This window comes from Mchenga conophoros, linkage group LG18 (assembly GCF_057382185.1).
Source record: "Mchenga conophoros isolate Kocher_MC1m ecotype Shallow Benthic linkage group LG18, M_conophoros_male_GT1.1, whole genome shotgun sequence".
NCBI classification, from domain to species: Eukaryota; Metazoa; Chordata; class Actinopteri; order Cichliformes; family Cichlidae; genus Mchenga; species Mchenga conophoros.
Window position 1 is genome coordinate 21,565,718 of NC_140543.1, and position 17,652 is coordinate 21,583,369.

The window sequence follows — 17,652 nt, forward strand, 5'->3', positions numbered from 1 at the left end:
GTCGCAGAGAGAGCATCACCTGTAACCATGGCAACAGAACAACAAAACATAACTGTCAAAACAAAACCCAGAACAACCCTGACCCGCTACAATATTATAATGTGACCCACGATTAAGTGCATAGTTCCCCAGTAATTAAATGGAATTTAAATGTATTTTAATTGAAATAACAATCTAACTATAATTATAAAATTTAAAAGCATGCTCAATAATCAAGGTAAGGAGAGTTTATTCTCTTCATCTGGACGTAGCATTTTCGGTGTATCTTGGTGTATCTGTGGGGATGGTGTTCTGCTCATGTTGGTAATCCAAACACTTGACACTTCTGGTTTTGTGTAATGGCTTCAGTAAACAAAAATAAAATTATCTAAATAAAAGTATTTTTTTAAAAATAAAATGTTAGCACAATAGCACCAGCAAACTATTGATTTTTTATTTATTTATTTTTTTACTAAAATATACCCCATTTGTTCAGTTCACATTTTATACCTGAACAAATTTTCTTCAAACTACAAAGTATTTATACAGATAAGGATCAACTCTATAGCCATCCATCCTTTTTGATCACTTTCCACCAGAAAAGAGGTTTGATGTTTTCCATGTTTTTGTTTCATTACCAAAAACTTTCAGAGCAGTTGTTTTTTATGTTTTTTATGCTACATGCTAACATGCAAAACCACAATGCAGTTATTTAATACTTGTATTTAAAAAAAATGTTTTGTATTTTGTTTTTTCAAGTGTATATCATTCTACTTATTGATATAATTAATAAAGATTAATAGTACACATGACTTAATTTTGGATTATTAATTGTCATCAATTAGTTAATTAATTATTAACAAATAGCAATAATTGTTGTGTTTAATTTTCTTCATATTCTTAATTTTATTTATAGCTGTTATAACAGAATAATTTAGAAAAACGTGTCCAGATGTAGCTAGAACTTTAGTGAACTTAACTCAGCCCAAGTCTAGATGGGTTTGCACATAATAATAAAAATAAAAATACACCGACATAAATCAGAAAACCTCTTTTATTGATTATAACTGAGAAATCACTTTTAGACATCAAACATACACACACACATATATATTTATGTTTACCTTAAAATGAGTCAGAGGAGCCTAACTCACTAAAAAAAAGAAAAGTGGAATTGCTGCACATATTCAGACTTTATTGTTCCATTGAGACAAACTTTAAAATACTGGTTTTAATTCTGACACCACCACCAAGTTCTAAATCTGTAGATTGTTACTGTAACCCTGCCACCTCTGTCACCACCAAAAATAATCAACCAAAACCTGCATGTCAATATTGTTCTGTTTACTCATTTGCTATTCAAATCATGCTTGTCTGAGCTTACAGAGGGAATAACAAATGGCCAATGAAGGTGCTGTGGTTGTTGTCATTATCATAGATCCAGGTGTCCGGACGGAGCCTCATGTACACCTGGTCTCCTGCAGCCAGCTGCAGAGTCATGCCATTGGTGGCTGTCTCATAGCGATTTCCAGCAGCATGGTTGTACACTGTCACCATCTGCTCTCCATTCTTCATCAGACGCAGCCCCATCGGTCTAGTTGATATATTATGACCAGAGAAGCTGAAGTAATAAACTCCTCTGACCGGAGCAGTAAAAATACCTGGAGATGATGGACACAGTTACAGCTTATAAAGCAGAGCAGAAGATCAGTGGTAGTGAAATGCAGTACTTATCTAATAAATAAACTCACATGTGTATAAATACACATAATTATGGTAAGTTTACCTGTTGCAGGGTTGTAAGAGCCTGAGTTAAAGTAGACATTTTTGTAAGTCAGTGTGATCTCTGCACTCATTGGTCCAGTATTTCCAACATTGCCGATAGATGCTCCAAATGCCACACGGCTGCCTGGAGTTGCATGGAAATATGGGATTATTTGTTTGGTTTGACAACAACAAAACCTGAACCTGTATCAGTACACTGATAAAAATCTATACATGTCAGAATAAAAACCTCCAGCTGTGTTATGTTCTTACCTTGGATTGATGATTTCAGATCTGCCAGCTGTTTCTCAGCATTATTCAGCTTGGATTCTAGTTGTCGTAATATTAGGAAAAGTTGTTCATTTGTCCCAGCACAGAGTTGAGGTGTCTCAGCAAGGGAGCCTTCATTTTCAGATGCTTGGCCATCCACCTGAGGGAAGGCAGCTGCACACAGAAAGAAGAGGCATAAGGTTAAGACTGCAGTCTTCATCTTTTCAGAATTTCTCTTCATCTGTGTTAGTTCCCCCCACAAGGCTCTAGATATATACTGTATCACAAAGACGGAAGTGTCCCTATTTTTTTCCTATCCAATAAACAAGCACAAAGAAAACTCAGAGATAATAATTATCTGCAATGTGATTGAGACAAGATAACACTTCACGAAAAACCTGTTTTAAGCCCCATGAATGATCCTTCTCTTTATAAGCGGTGTAACATGAGTGGTTAACTGAAATAACAGCAGAAATAGCAAAAGCAACTGTCTGTCAGTACGCAGTGAGTAATGTTGGACTTCTCGCTGGAAATCAGCAGCAGTAGTAGTCGACATTATAAATAGCAATTTCAGCTACATTCTAAGGTGAACTTGAACTCAACATTTAAACTGAGAATTTTTATACTGGAGAATACAAAGTAAAAGTTGTGAAAGCATGCAAATGCAATACAATAGTCTAACAAGCAAACCTACTGTTAGAATTAAGGCACCCAGCTGTCCTGCTCTTCTTTAGGGCATGTGCAGGACCATCTTGTGCCAGTACAGAATGTGATGTCACTAGCTTGGTCAGTTGGTTACTACTTATAAACCCAATTAATTAATTTAAGTTAGCTAACTAATGACAGAACTGAGCGTTTAACAATGAAACTAAAAAATAGGAGGTTTTATGTTAAAAACCAACTACATACTGCCCACTTTCATTCAGTTTGTTAAGTAGAAAGTGGCCGTTTTTTCTTGCTGGTATGCTGATGGATACTGGGATTCCCTTTTGTGCTTTGGTGACAAGTATATGTTTGTGGTGTGATGCATGTGTAGAAACATGTTAATTGTCTGGATGTGCTTGGGAAAACACACGATTTTATTGCATAAAACTGTGCTGAGCGGATTTTGTGAATACCTGCTCTGACAGCTGATTGTACCATTTGGTCTCTACATACAACCCGATGAGTTCAAATCAAACACATAGTGAATAGTGTCAGACTTCAGCTTCTCGGTCTTGTGACCCACAAGTTCACCTAACTCACCTGACTAACAGGTAGAAATTTTCATTTCAGTGGAGCTAGCAAACAATAAGGAAGTTAATGAGGGTTGAATACCATAACTGTCTGTTTATCGAAAACCCGCTGTTTGAGTAGCATTTCTACCGCATACCTTAGCTCTTCTTAAAAACAAAACAAAAGATAAATGTCATAAGAAGGTCACATCTAACCTTCACTAATGCTGTTTATGCGACACAGGGAAACAAAAGTCTTCAAATGAACTTTTTCCTTTATAGATAATCATCCAACTGGTCTATACTGGTCTGTATTCAGCTAAGAAAGGTGGATCAAATAAGGGCTTTTTAAGTAATGGCTTAATTGCTGCAACATTGAAAGCCTGTGGTGCATAATCTGTGAATACAAATAATACGGTCAAATTTCAAATTGAAGCATTAACTCATGATAAGACTGTCATAGTCCGGGTGAATGGCGGCATTTTACTATAATGTGTGAAACATGTTTCACATGTATCCCTCATGAATGATATCAAGTCATCTTGAGTCACAAACAACATTCCTGTAAGAAGGTAGTTAGTTTTTTGCCAGTGACTTTTATATATCCTTTATTTATCGAGTTTAAAAAAAAATATCATTGACATTACAAATGTCTTTTTTAAGAGTAATCTGGCCAAGGCAACAGCAGAAATTGCAACAAATATAACAATAGTTCTGTAAACATGTTTTAATTTGACAAAAAGGACCGCATTGGTTATAATGTAAGTACAATATCACAAAGTTATAAAGATACTTTAAAAAGAGGTAATTTTATATATTTTATATATAACCCATCTGTAGACCTAGTTCACCAAAGTCTATTTACCAACATATGTAAAGACATTACTCATAAAAAACACACGGAAGCATTGGAAATCATTTTTTGGCAGGTGATCACTTTTTGGCACAACAGCTTCCACCTGCAAAGACTGTAAGACACTCAAAGTAATGCACCTCTTCCTGCCTGACCAATCACAGGCACACCCTCTTTGTGTCCTAGTGTCTCTGACCTTCACTGCCTGAGTCACGACCCTCTCCCTGAGACTACCTTTTCCCGTCTGCTGTGTAGTTCACAGCCCCGTCTGACATTTTAGTTCATAGTTTTGTGTTTGATATCGTAGTTCATGGTTGACACTTTAACTCCCAGTCACGTTTACTTCATTGTTCATAGTTCATGTTTTTATTATTGATGTTTGGAACACTTCAGGTCTCACTTTGCACTCTGTTAATTAAGAGTCACATTTTTGTTAATAATGTTTTTGTCTTCTTGTTCTAACCTCGCCTCTGTGCTGTCTGCATTTGGGTCCACTTACCTAATTCATGCAGTAATCACTAGTTAATGCAATGGTTTTTTTTGACAGCCTGGCTACAGTGGTGAAAAGAAACCTGATGTGGCTCCTATTTTAATCTACCAGTGATGAACAGTAAGAAGTGCTAGCTTTACACAGGGAATTTTATACAGTGATAAACAATTTTTCCAGGACAAACAAAGGTCTTGTAGATTAGTGTTATGGGATTTCTACTTTGTAATCAGCACCATGGGAGTCAAGCATTTCTGATTTGTTGCTTTCTTTGTGAAAGGAGCCCCAGTATAAAGAGTTGTGGAGGAAGAGTTTAGGTAGCACGTCTAAACAACTACTGTAGTTTTAAAGCCAAAACTAGCTGTTTATTAAGACCTTTGATAAAACTTTAAAGGTCAATAAACATAATTTATGGATTGATTTCTTTGCATTGGGTGTTTTGTTACTGACATCTGCTGAGAATTTCATGTCAAAAGCACCTTTAGAAATACTGCGTTCAATATTTTTTTTATCCTCTGTATAATTTTAAACCAGTTAACTAATATTTTTTTAAATCAATCTTTAAACTGATTTTAGCAATCATAAAAAAATATCTACATTTGGGATCCAAGAAAAATATTATTTTAATACAAAAAATCATCAAGAAACTTTGGCCACCTTGACCTCCAGTTGTGTCATATTGAACACTGGGCAGATGGACTCAAAAGTTTGACATTTCAACAGAGCTGAATGGTATTTTATTTAACCAATAGAAATTTTACACACATTGTCTCCATTGTTTACCAGCCATCGATCTGGGTACAAAATGCTGAAGGATGGCATATTTTCTTAAATGCATGTTGAGAGCAGTGGCACACGGGAGCTATAATGCGGGATGAATCCTTACCTTCAGCATTTAAGAGAGGCGGCACGCATAAAAACACTTAAATAACTAATTTTATGTCTCTTAGGTTTTGTCAGAGGTGGGCAGGTAGGACACAGATGTAGGTCTCTCAGACAAGAATGAACCTTTGTCGTATTTTCTGTAGTTCTTTGTGCAGGTTTCCATTTGTTGTTGTGCACTGTTTGTGTCTCGCGTTTATGCATTTCCTGTTATTTACTCAGTAACTTTTTTGCTATTGGTTTTTGCTTTCTCTCTTTGATGTTCTCTTTGATCCCCCTAAATCACCACAATGCTCAAGTTTACCTACTCTTTCATAATGTTTGTGGCTAACATATTGTGGCGAGCTCAGACAAGGAGGAGACAGAGTTAATAATGTTTTTGTCTTCTTGTTCTAACCTCGCCTCCGTGCTGTCTGCATTTGGGTCCACTTACCTGGTCCGGCTACTTCACCATAACCAAGACTTCTTTGAGTGTCTTGTAAAGATGGGGTCTAATAGGCATGTTGCCAATGTAGAGATACAAAATTACTGAAGCCTGTTTTGAAACATCGATAGGAGAGAGGAAGTCTAAAGAAATAGCAGTTTTGCTGTACAGCACATCTGCGGGACAGCTGTGAATAGTTATTTGTCCTAATGGTTAGAAAAATATTTGCAAAGAAATTCATGCAGTAATCACTAGTTAATGCAATGTTTCTTTGACAGCCTGGCTACAGTGGTGAAAAGAAACTTGATGTGGCTCCTATTTTAATCTACCAGTGATGAACAGTAAGAAGTGCTAGCTTTATGCACGCTTTTATGTAGTGACAAATTATTTTTCCAGGGGGTTTCCAAAGGTTTTGTAGATTAGTGTAATGCCATATATACACAAAGGGATAATGAGTGAATGAAACACAGAGGGAGAGCACAGCTGGGAGTAATTGGGCAAGACAAGACAAGGAAGTAAAACAGGAAACGTAAACTGACAGAACTCAGAGACACAACACTGACGGAGATCGAAGGGAACACAGGCTGTATCCCAATTCAGGGTCTGCAGCCTTAAAGTATGCAGCCTTAACAGTCCACAAGGGCCGCGTACTCAAAGACCACTAAGGCCGGAAATGCGAGGCTTGTGAAATGGGACGGTCTAGCCTCCGTTGCGCTGCCCAGGTTGCCTAGCAACCATGATACTAACAGCTGGAAACGTTTCATACAGCTTTGTTTGACAGAAATGAAGGAGAAAATCTTTTGTTCATTTGTTTGTTTCTTTCTACATGAGCTTTGATCATTCTCTGTAAGATTAAGCTCAGCTATTGAACGGCGTATATTTTAAAGTAAAGGCTTTAAAACCAAGTTAGTAGAAACGTCACAAATGTCACATAACTTTGCCGACATGTGGCCAACAGGAATCTTTTAATGTTCTTCGTTATTAAACATTTGCACATAAATAAGTGACATAGTATTCAGTACTTACTTAAAGTTTACTCTTCGGCTGCCCCTCATCCGCTGTTTGTTTTCAGCAAAATTATCCACACCCACCGCCGTGCTATGCATTCTGGGCCACATATGTTGGGCCACGAAGTCTACACTGCCACAGCCTTAAAGTTCAGGGAAATGAAGGATGCATTTGAGGGCCGCATTTCGAGCAGCCTTTGAATTGGGACAGCCTTCGTCGCGTTGCTGTGACGTAATCGGACTTAAAATGCGGCCTTTAAGGCTGCAGACCCTGAATTGGCCACAGAGTACAGGTTCCAATGAAGGTGCTGTGTTTGTTGTCATTATCAAAAATCCAGGTGTCCGGACGGAGCCTCATGTACACCTGGTCTCCTGCAGCCAGCAGCAGAGAAATGCCATTGGTGGCTGTCTCATAGCAATTTCAGCTGCATGGTTGTGCACTGTCACCATCTGCTCTCCATTCTTCATCAGACGCAGCCCCATCGGTCTAGTTGATAAATTATGACCAGAGAAGCTGAAGTAATAAACTCCTCTGACCGGAGCAGTAAAAATACCTGGAGATGATGGACACAGTTACAGCTTATATAACATCAAGAATAATCAAATCAGTTGAGAAATGCAGTACTTATCTAACAAATAAACTCACATGTGTATAAATACACATAATTATGATAAGTTTACCTGTTGCAGGGTTGTAAGAGCCTGAGTTAAAGTAGACATTTTTGTAAGTCAGTGTGATCTCTGCATTCATTGGTCCAGTATTTTCAACATTGCCAATTGATGCTCCAAATGCCACACGGCTGCCTGGAGATGCATGGAAATATGGAATTATTTGGGCTTTTTTTACAACGACAAAACCTGAACCTGTATCAGTACACTGATAAAGATCTTTACATGTCAGAATGAAAACTTCCAGCTGTGTTATGTTCTTACCTTGGATTGATGATTTCAGATCTGCCAGCTGTTTCTCAGCATTATTCAGCTTGGATTCTAGTTGTCGTAATATTAGGAAAAGTTGTTCATTTGTCCCAGCAGACAGATGAGGTTTCTCAACAATGGAGCCTTCACTTTCAGATGCTTTGCCTGCTTGGCCATCCACCTGAGGGAAGGCAGCTGCACACAGATAGAAGAGGCACAAGGTTAGCACAGCTACTGCGATCTTCATCCTTTATAAATTTCTGTTCATTAGCATCAATCTGTGTTAGTTCTCCCCACAAGGCTCTCTCTCTCTATATATATATATAAATATATATCACAAAGACAGAAGTTTCCTATTTTCTTCAGTTCCGATAAACAAGAACAAAGAAAACTCAGAGACAATATTTATTTTGAATTATACTTCATGAAAAAACAAGTTTTAAGCGCCATGAATGTAATTGTAAAAGTGTGCAATACAATAGTCTATTAGTCTTCTTGCTGGTATGCTCGTGGATAACAACATTTCCTATTGTGCTTTGGTGACAAAACTAGTTATATTTGTGGTGTGATGCATATAGAAACCTATTGTTATCAAAGTACAATAAAACAGTGAAACGAACATGAGGAAATGAAACCTAGTTTAATTTTCCCAGTAAGATAATGTTACAGGATGTTAAAAACAGTCTGGAGAAACAAGCTGTTTGTGTTGTATTTCTTACCTTTTCTAAAAAGCAAAAACAAAAAATAGATGTAATTAGAAGGGCTTTCAAACCTTCACTAATGTTGTTTATGTGATATGGGGAGTTCTCAATCCCAAATAAAGCCCTTCAAATGAACCATTTCTCTGCAGATAATCATCCAGCTGGTCTATATCAGTATGTATTGAGCTAAGAAATGTGGATCAAATAAGGGCTTTTTAAAATGGCTTAATTACTGCAACTTTGAATGTCTGTGGTGCAAAGTCTGGTAGTACCAAAAATATGATTAAATTTATAATTGAATCATGAATTCATGGTAAGACTTCTTTGAGTGTCTTGTAGCGATGGGGTCTAATGTTGGCAATTTAGACAAAGATATTTTTGAAGTCTGCTTTGAAACATTGATCGGAGAGAGAAAGTCTAAAGAAATAGCAGTTTTAGTGTACCACACATCTGCGGGACGGCTGTGAATAATTATTTTTCGTAGTGGTTAGAAAATATTTGCAAAGAAGTTCATGCAGTAATCACTAGTTAACATAATGTTTTTTTGACAGCCTGGCTACAGTGGTGAAAAGAAACCTGATGTGGCTCCTATTTTAATCTACCAGTGATGAACAGAAAGAAGTGCTAGCTTTACACGGGAAATTTTATACAGTGATAAACAATTTTTCCAGGACAAACAAAGGTCTTGTAGATTAGTGTTATGGGATTTCTACTTTGTAATCAGCACCATGGGAGTCGAGCATTTCTGATTTGTTGCTTTTTTGTGAAAGGAGCCCCAGTATAAAGAGTTGTGGAGGAAGAGTTTAGGTAGGACGTCTACATTGTGTTAGCACGTATCGTTGAAGAAGATAACATCACAGGAATTACTTTTCATGAACCTAAGGATAGGATGCACAAAACTAAGAGTCAGGCTTTTGAATGAATTAAAACTCTCTGAGTCTTTGGTAAATTAAGAAACCAGAGTGGAAACTGTTGCCTCTCCTCCTCCTCGCCCTGTAGTTTGAGGCTTCTGAGATTTAGTAGGACTCTTGTGTGCTGATTGATTTTAACTAAAGTATAAACCTAGATAATGTGTAACCAGGTTTCTGTAAGGCAACATAAATCAGTGTGTTGATCAGTTATTAAATCATATGATATCAGGAACTTAGAAGAAAGTGACCTAATGTTTAATAATCTATATTTAACTGATCTACTGTTTGGTGTATTTCAGGATGATATTTGTAACTCTTCCCTTTAATTATTATTATCATTTTCTTTTTACAATTTCATTACTATACTTAGTTTGTTTTTTGTCAGTCTTTTGGGTTTTAGGGAGATGACAGGAGGAGGGAAGCTGCAGAGAGGCACGTGAGACTGCACCTCTGCTTCCTGGTCCCAACTTTGAATAGTCACATTGTGGGAGGTTAATAATTTCTAAAATGAATGCTGCACCATTCAATGTATAGCATAGGTGTTATCTTTCCTAACAAGACCAGGACTTCCCTGTCTGTCAGTTATCTTAAAAGACCTCATTGGGTCGTTTTTTTGTTTTCTCTTGGAAATAGTCTACATAGCTAGAAGCTGAAGGACTATTTCCTCTACAGCATCAAACTGATTTTAACCTAGTGGAGTAACAATGAGACACAAAAAGACAATACCATTAGTGTTCCCATAACTGGTGCTTATTATTACAGTCAAATAATGTACTGGTGTTAATAGGCTGTTCTTGCAGTACTTGAGCATCTACTGAGGACCAAAAAAGAAGAAGAGCAAGTGGTAGTACATATTTTTTGGCAGCAGGTAATTTTAGATGTAAATTTTGTTACAAGCTCAGCAAGAATCTGCTAACATGTGTAACATGCAGTGGAGATGAATGCAGCCACGCAGGTGTGCAGGTGGATAGCAAATGGACAGCATCTTCTAACTTTCCACAAGTACTCATTTATTTTAAATATCAAAAATCAGATCAATGGAAATACCAAAGTAAAAGCTTTACGAAAACCTCCGGTGCAAAAGTATGCCGCTAGTGGTCAGGTTGTGTCTGCTCTCCTGTTACGGCTGTGGCCATGAGGACCCTGTGTGGGCTGTTTTCTTTCTGTGTTTCTGTACTGTGCTTAAGACTCTTTCCAGGTCCCTCCCCTAATGAAGAGTAGTGAGCGGCTGATTGGACCATGGAGCAGGTGACTACCTTCAAAAAGCCGCTCTGACAGATCCACAGAGAGAGGGAGAGAGAGTGGAGCGAGCGAGTAGCTTGACAGCCGACCCTTGACCCTGACCCTGGTTTTCCCAGCCTGTATTCTTATTGTGTGTTTGTGTGAGCGTGAATTGTGAAAGCCGCTCCTAGTGCATTAGCTGAGAGCGTAGGCACTCTTGGGGCTGAAGCGGAAGGGGTGAGCCGCCTTTTCTTTTGGAACCGTTTTCTCCTGTTTTCCGGGTAGGGAGCGAGGGATAGCTCTGTCATTTGTTTGTTCTGTTTCTTTCCTAGGGTTTAGTTAGTTTTTCTCTGGTGGGACTTAGTTGGTTTTGTTTATTATTTTGGCCTGGGCTCACCCTGGAGCTATGCTTCTTTTCCTTAAATAAAATCACCTTTTTACTCACAACTGGTTTGGATGCTTGGCTTGGGAACCAGGGCGGGGATTTGTCTCTCTCTCCTCCAACCTTTATGTGCGTCCCTACACGCCTAGACTAGGGGCGTAACATCTCCCCTGATGGTCACTTCTCAATGCCATGAGCTGCTTCACTTCTTGCCTACCAGCATGTCCAGTGATTTAGCTGGACATGAACAACTCATTCTACTACAGGGTTTGATTTAGGTGACAAAGACACAGGGCCCAGACAGGTAAAGCTGAAGAGCTATCCACATGATACTTTTGGTACACAGAAGCGAGCATTTAACCACAGCTGGTTTGAAAAGCACAACTGGTTAGAATATTCAGTCAACTAGAATGCAGCTTTCTGCTTCCCATGTAGAGTGTTTGGCAAAAACATCAAACATGATAGTTTGGTCAGTAGCGGTTGCAAGAACTGGAAGAAAGCTTTAGTCATCTTTGGCAAGCATGAGATGGCACAAACACATAAGGACAGTGTTGTTACATGGAAAAGCTACCAGGGAACTAGCAAACAGGGAAACGTTGCACAGATGATAGCAACTGCAAATGTGAGTGAGATAGTCGAAAGAAGAGAGTATCTCAGACGAATTGTTGCAGTCACCTCTATGTTAGGGAGACAGGGACTCCCTTTTCGTGGCCATGATGAAGGTGAAGACAGCCCAAACAGAGGGAATTTTCTTACGTGCATAGAGCTTTTAAAGGAGTTTGATCCTTTTCTTCAAAAACATAATCCCCCATCAAATGCACAGTATATCTCGCCAATATCCCAGAATGACATGATTGACTGTTGTGCCCAGGAAGTTACTAGTGTCATTGTATCTGAAATGACAAAGTCTAAAGTCTATTCCATCATGGCAGATGAGGCAAGGGATGAAAAGGCAGAGCAGTTAGCTCTTTGTGTCAGGTACGTGTCAGAGGGGGCAGTGAAGGAGCGTTTCCTTGCACTTGCAGAGATAAAATCATTTGATGCCCAGTCCATTGCAAATGAGATTCAGCAGCAGATCCAAAACAATGGTCTTGCAGAGCTTAAGTGTGTAGCACAAACATATGATGGTGCAGCCGTTATGAGTGGCTCCACTGGAGGTGTACAAGCACATTTTAGAAGGCTCCATCCTGAGGCTATCTATGTGCATTGTTATGCTCATCAACTCAACCTGGTTTTGTGCAATACTTGCAAGGCTGCCCCAGAGGCTGTGGAGCTTTTCAGCTTGTTGGAGTGTGTGTATTCTTTCTTCAGCACCTCCCTAGTCAGTCATCATAAGTTCATGGAGACTGAGGCAAAGCTTGGATTGACAAAAACTGAGCTTGTGCAACTTTCAAACACTCACTGAGCATGTCAGTTGCGATCAGTCAGTGCAGTTCTTGAGATATTGCCTGCGATTTTGGAGTGCCTATCTGCAATTGGATCTCCCATAGCTGTAGGTCTCAGAGCAAAGCTCTACAAGTACTCAGCAGTCTATGCACTACTGATGTTTCAGTCGATTCTGTCTGTAACTGAAGGACTCCACAAATTCCTGCAGAAAGAGACTTTAGACCTGGCAGAAGCTTTTATCTGCAAACAAGCTGTGTGTGACACACTTAAGGGCAAACACTCAGATGCATTTGCTACAGAGCTGTATGAGAAAACCAAGGCCCTGTGTAACACCCACAGTATCCCTGAACCAGGTGCCAAGACAAGGCACAAACAGAGGAAATGGAGGATTTTGTCCTGGAGGCAACTGTGGGTTCACGCACTGAATTGAACAACTCAGACACATTGAAAAGAGAGTTACTTTTCCCTTGTGTGGATCGGATGGTTGGCGAGCTTGATCAAAGATTTTGCAGTGTAGATGCAGGGCTAAAAGGCATTCAGGCATGCAGTCCTAAATCTGAGAACTTCTTGAGTGAACCACACTTGAATGAACTTGCAAAGCACTACAGACTTGACCTGAAAAAAGAGGAGGTTCTGGTGGCCAGAAACTTTCTTACCCAGAAAACAGAGGCTGGATGTCCACCCAAAGATATGTTGTCTATGCACAACCTCCTTGATTCAGACATGTTTCCCTCTCTGAAGGCAACCATCCAAGTTGCCCTAACAGTGCCTGTTAGCAGCTGCTCGTGCGAAAGGTCCTTTAGTGCACTGCGTCGGCTGCACTCCTGGCTGTGTCAAACAATGGGTCAGAAAAGACTTCACAGTCTTGCAGTCATGTCTATTGAAAAAGACACGCTTCAGCATCTGAGTCACAACAGAGTGATTGACCGATTTGCCACTCTTAAAAACAGACGTCATTCTTTGATGCTTCCACCTACCAAGTAACTGGTGATTGCAGCCATAAAAATTATGTACTTTTTTATTTTCATTTTTTTTGTCTTGTTATTGATGCAACAAACACATTTCCTCTGTTTTCTTGTTGTACTGTATTATAAAACAGACTGAAATAAAACAATAGATCTATTGGTGGCCTAGGATGTTTAATCTGTCCAAAGAAGTAGGAAAACAATTTCCCAGTCTTTGTTTTCTGTTTGTGAAATTTTATGCTCATTCACTACGTTGATTCATATCGTGTGCATCTCTTGGGGGCTAAGCCCCCCCTGTCCTTAAAACCTAGTGACGCCCCTGATTTAAAAGTAGAATGGGAGGCAGAGCCTTCAGTTTTCAGGCCCCTCTTCTGTGGAACCAGCTTCCAGTTTGGATTCGGGAGACAGACACTATGTCTACTTTTAAGATCAGGCTTAAAACTCTCCTTTTTGCTAAAGCATATAGTTAGGGCTGGACCAGGTGACCCTGAATCCTCCCTTAGTTATGCTGCAATAGACATAGGCTTCCGGGGATTCCCATGATGCACTGAGTTTTTCCTTTCCAGTCACCTTTCTCACTCATTATGTGTTAATAGACCTCTCTGCATCGAATCATATCTGTTATTAACCTGTCTCTCTTCCACAGCATGTCTTTCATCCTGTTTTCCTTCTCTCACCCCAACCGGTGGCAGCAGATGGCCCCGCCCCTCCCTGAGCCTGGTCCTGCCGGAGGTTTCTTCCTGTTAAAAGGGAGTTTTTCCTTCCCACTGTCGCCAAAGTGCTTGCTCATAGGGGGTCATATGATTGTTGGGTTTTTCTCTGTATCTATGAATCACAAATCACTTTTGTTGTGATTTGGCACTATATAAATAAAATTGAATTGAATTAACAGTATATATAAAAGTACCATTGAATTGAAATTTTTCCTGTTCATTAGAGGTCATTAAAAATCTGAACCTGTTCTCTCCACAGCACTTTATATTTCCTTGCTTTTCTGCTGTTCTATTATAACTGAAAGCGTGAACTGCATGTCTTAACATGAATGATGATCGAAGGATTGAAAAACCTGATTTTTTCAAACCTAAGAACACTTGCTGTTAACCTCTGTGTAAGTAAGAGCTCATTTTAGCACAATGTCACTCAGTAGCTTTTAAAACAACAAATAAAATTGTGAAATTCTGAAAATTTCACCTATACCCTACCTCCCTACAGCAGCATTGAACAGAGTCTGTGAGTCTGCCTTGTAAGGTGAGCTTAGTCTTTGAAATCAACATGTAAGTTGATCAGAGAACTAAAAATTTACTTTCACACTTGAGATTATATTTTTCATTTTTGCAGAGCACCTATAATTTGACTCAGCGCTGTGAAGAAAGTATAACATACTGGTACTATGTTAACCTCTGTTCACTTAAGCTTCATTTGTTTTAGTTACATTTCTGTATCATTAAGCAACAATGTAAACCTTGTGTAAAATACAATAAAGTAGGTTTATTTAAGAGGTCACAACAACTACTATGGGTTTAAAGCCAAAACTAGCTGTTTATTAAGACCTTTGATGAAACTTTAAAGGTCAATAAACTTAATTTATAGATTGATTTCTTTGCATTGGATTGGTTGTTACTGACATCTGCTGAGAATTTCATGTCAAAAGCACCTTTAGAAATACTTTTGGTGATGTGTTCAATACTTATTTTATTCACTGTCCATTAAGAGCTGAATGGTATTTTATTTAACAAATAGAAATTTTAAACACTCCACTGTTTTCCATCCTTCAATCTGGGTACAAAATGCTTAAGGATGGCGTATTTCCTTAAATGCATGTTGAGAGCAGAGGATCTATAATGCGGGATGAATCGTTACCTTCAGCATATAAGAGGCGGCACGCATACGAACCATTAAACAACTAATTTTATGTCTTTAAGGTTTTGTCAAGGGTGGGCAGGTAGGACACAGATGCAGGTCTCTCAAACAAGAATGAACCTTGTATTTTCTCTAGTTCTTTTCACAGGTTTCCATTTGTTGCTGTGTGCTGTTTGTGTCTCTCTTTCATTCATTTCCTGTTATTTACACAATAACTTGTTGGTTTGTGCTTTCTCTCTTTGATGTTTGCTCCCTGTAAACCACTACCACAATGTCAGAAGAAAATAAAGCATGGATGGCATTAAATCTTTTAAATGCCAATGAAAGTAAGGTCATTGTGTTCAGACCTTTAGTGTCTGTGCTGCTCCTCTTTTGGTCCTTGGCCTGCTGCATCATAATGTTCAACCCACAGTGACTATCCTTGGTGTCAAACCGTACTGTGATTTTTTATTTTTTTTTTTTGTGTCCTGTTTGGATCTTTAGCCATCAGAATTGTTGTCTTAAGGCCAAGAAAGATGCCAAGCGGATTTATTTTACCCAGTGGATCATCATGGCCTTGCCATATTGACTGGGGGACAGGACAGGGAGAAAGAATGAAAGAAAGAGAGGGAGAGAAAGAAAACCAAAGGGGAGAAAAGACGGTGAGAAAGGGTGGAAGAAAGAAAGAAAAACAAACAAAACACCTGGATCACCTGTATGGAGAAAAAAAACAGAAGAGAAAACAAATAAGAAAGAGCAACACTGTGATTTTTTAATATTAAATAAACAGATAAATTCTGTAATTAAAGCTAGTTTTTGTAATTTGATGCTTTCATCCAGGATCAAGTCTTAACTTTAAATTTTTTGAACGTCTGTTTCATGCTTTTATCACAACATGTGAGGACTACTGTAACACTCTCTATTTCGGCCTTACCAAAGCTTTCCTTGCTTGCCTGCACTTAGACCAAAAAGCTAAGGCTCGTCTTTTACATGATACTCGCAAACGCCAGCACAGTTCCTCCATCCTGGCCTTCCTCCTCTGGTCCCCATGCTTGTTTCAGGATCCATTTCAAGATTTTACTGTGTGTTTCTAAAACAGTTAATAAATCAGCTCCACCATAAATATCTGAGCTGCTGACTCCATATGTTCCTTTAAGGTTGCTGAGGTCCATAGACCAGCTGAAAACCAGGGGCGATCGATTTTCAGTTATTGCCCCCAAACTGTGAAATGACCGTGTTACGATGCCCTAATCATTTCCTGGTTTTAATACATTTCTTAAAACTAATTTTTATTCCTTGGGTTTTAACTCAGAATGAGAGTGGTGCGTTCTTAACTTCTATTATATTTGTCATTGTTGTTGTTTTTTTATTGTTTCGCTGAATTGTTGTGTAGTGTTTTGGTGCTTTGTAAAGCACTTTGGCAAAGTTGTGTACAATACGCTGTGTACGGTTGTACAATATTACATAATAAGCTCAACTTTTTCATATTGTTCCAATCCAGTACCATTGATATATCCATTACCTACTCCTTCATAATGTTTGTGGGTAACACTTCATAATATGGCCATGATTAAGTAGTCTAACTATAATCATAATAATTATACAGTCAGTAAATTTACGTAATGTGAACCTTTTTTTTTTTTTTTTACATCTTTATTTAATATTCATTATTTTGATGTGTCACAAAACAGCTGGAGGCCGAGTACCAAAAATCAAAACCACATGCAGAAAATCCAAAGCGGATGCTGAGGAAAGGGTTTAACAAAGGTTTATTAACTAGCACAAGAATGATGGTTACGATGGCACTTGACTTAAGGCTTGACACATGGGGCTTAAAGGTCTTGGCCAGGGGAGAGGGATAAAGCAAGGGGACAGGTCCAAGAAAGCAACGGCAGCTGGCTGGTGATTAGGTACGTACTGGAAGAGAGGAGAGCAGTGTTAAAGCGGTAGCCAATGTGGAGTTCTGGAGAGGGTGGAAGCTATGAAAATCTTCGTCTTGGTGGGAGATGGAAGCGTTAAAGGAGAGGTGGTGCGGTCCAGTTGGGTTTGGTGATGATTCTGAAAGCAGGCAGGTAAACCAGATTTCCAAGATGAGTTGTTCAGTGTGATGGGATTTCCAGGAGTAACTAGAACACAAGATTGCAAGGTTAGTAAAGCACTTGAAAATCATAGACATGAAGAGTGAGGCCTGGTTACCAACATAGGGTAGTTGACAAACTGGCAAGGAAGCAGTGTCAGCAAGCAGTTTAAATCTCCAACCTAATTGCCTCAATCAGCTTCAGGTGAAGGAGGCTGTAGGCCCTGCCCATGAGTGGATATCAGGGAGGTCCAGACCTTCAGTGGACTTCTACAGCCACACACCCAGACCATGACATGATGTGTATGATGAATGGTCTATTATTTAAATGTAAAACTGTAACATTTATTAATAATATAAATAAGACTAATA

At 38.9% G+C, this 17,652-nt stretch overlaps 2 protein-coding genes and 1 pseudogene across 2 annotated transcripts; 1 reads left to right on the plus strand and 2 right to left on the minus strand.

Annotated features, from left to right (window-relative positions):
• Positions 1 to 1,024: 1,024 nt before the first annotated feature.
• LOC146553690 (complement C1q-like protein 2) lies at positions 1,025 to 2,243 on the minus strand. The gene is made up of 3 exons (XM_085255037.1): positions 2,017 to 2,243; positions 1,766 to 1,888; positions 1,025 to 1,640 (listed from the first exon to the last, which is right to left on the minus strand). Exons 1-3 carry the CDS (start codon positions 2,231 to 2,233, stop codon positions 1,360 to 1,362), a joined length of 621 nt encoding a protein of 206 aa, XP_085111163.1. The 5' UTR covers positions 2,234 to 2,243; the 3' UTR covers positions 1,025 to 1,359.
• Positions 2,244 to 7,136: 4,893 nt separating this feature from the next.
• LOC146553691 (complement C1q-like protein 2) lies at positions 7,137 to 8,045 on the minus strand (annotated as a pseudogene).
• A 3,418-nt stretch (positions 8,046 to 11,463) lies between these two features.
• On the plus strand, positions 11,464 to 13,398 carry LOC146553692 (zinc finger MYM-type protein 1-like). The gene is made up of 2 exons (XM_085255153.1): positions 11,464 to 12,334; positions 13,141 to 13,398. Exons 1-2 carry the CDS (start codon positions 11,540 to 11,542, stop codon positions 13,381 to 13,383), a joined length of 1,038 nt encoding a protein of 345 aa, XP_085111279.1. The 5' UTR covers positions 11,464 to 11,539; the 3' UTR covers positions 13,384 to 13,398.
• Positions 13,399 to 17,652: the final 4,254 nt, after the last annotated feature.

Bases quoted from the DNA above. Each gene is read 5' to 3' on its own strand.
- LOC146553690 (XM_085255037.1), bottom strand. From the start codon at position 2,233: ATGAAGACTGCAGTCTTAACCTTATGCCTCTTCTTTCTGTGTGCAGCT. The intron at 1,889-2,016 runs GTAAGAACATAA...ATGCAACTCCAG, and splicing joins TCTGAAATCATCAATCCAAG to GCAGCCGTGTGGCATTTGGA. The intron at 1,641-1,765 runs GTAAACTTACCA...CATCATCTCCAG, and splicing joins CTCTTACAACCCTGCAACAG to GTATTTTTACTGCTCCGGTC.
- LOC146553692 (XM_085255153.1), top strand. From the start codon at position 11,540: ATGGCACAAACACATAAGGACAGTGTTGTTACATGGAAAAGCTACCAG. The intron at 12,335-13,140 runs GTCAGTCATCAT...CCCTCTCTGAAG, and splicing joins CTTTCTTCAGCACCTCCCTA to GCAACCATCCAAGTTGCCCT.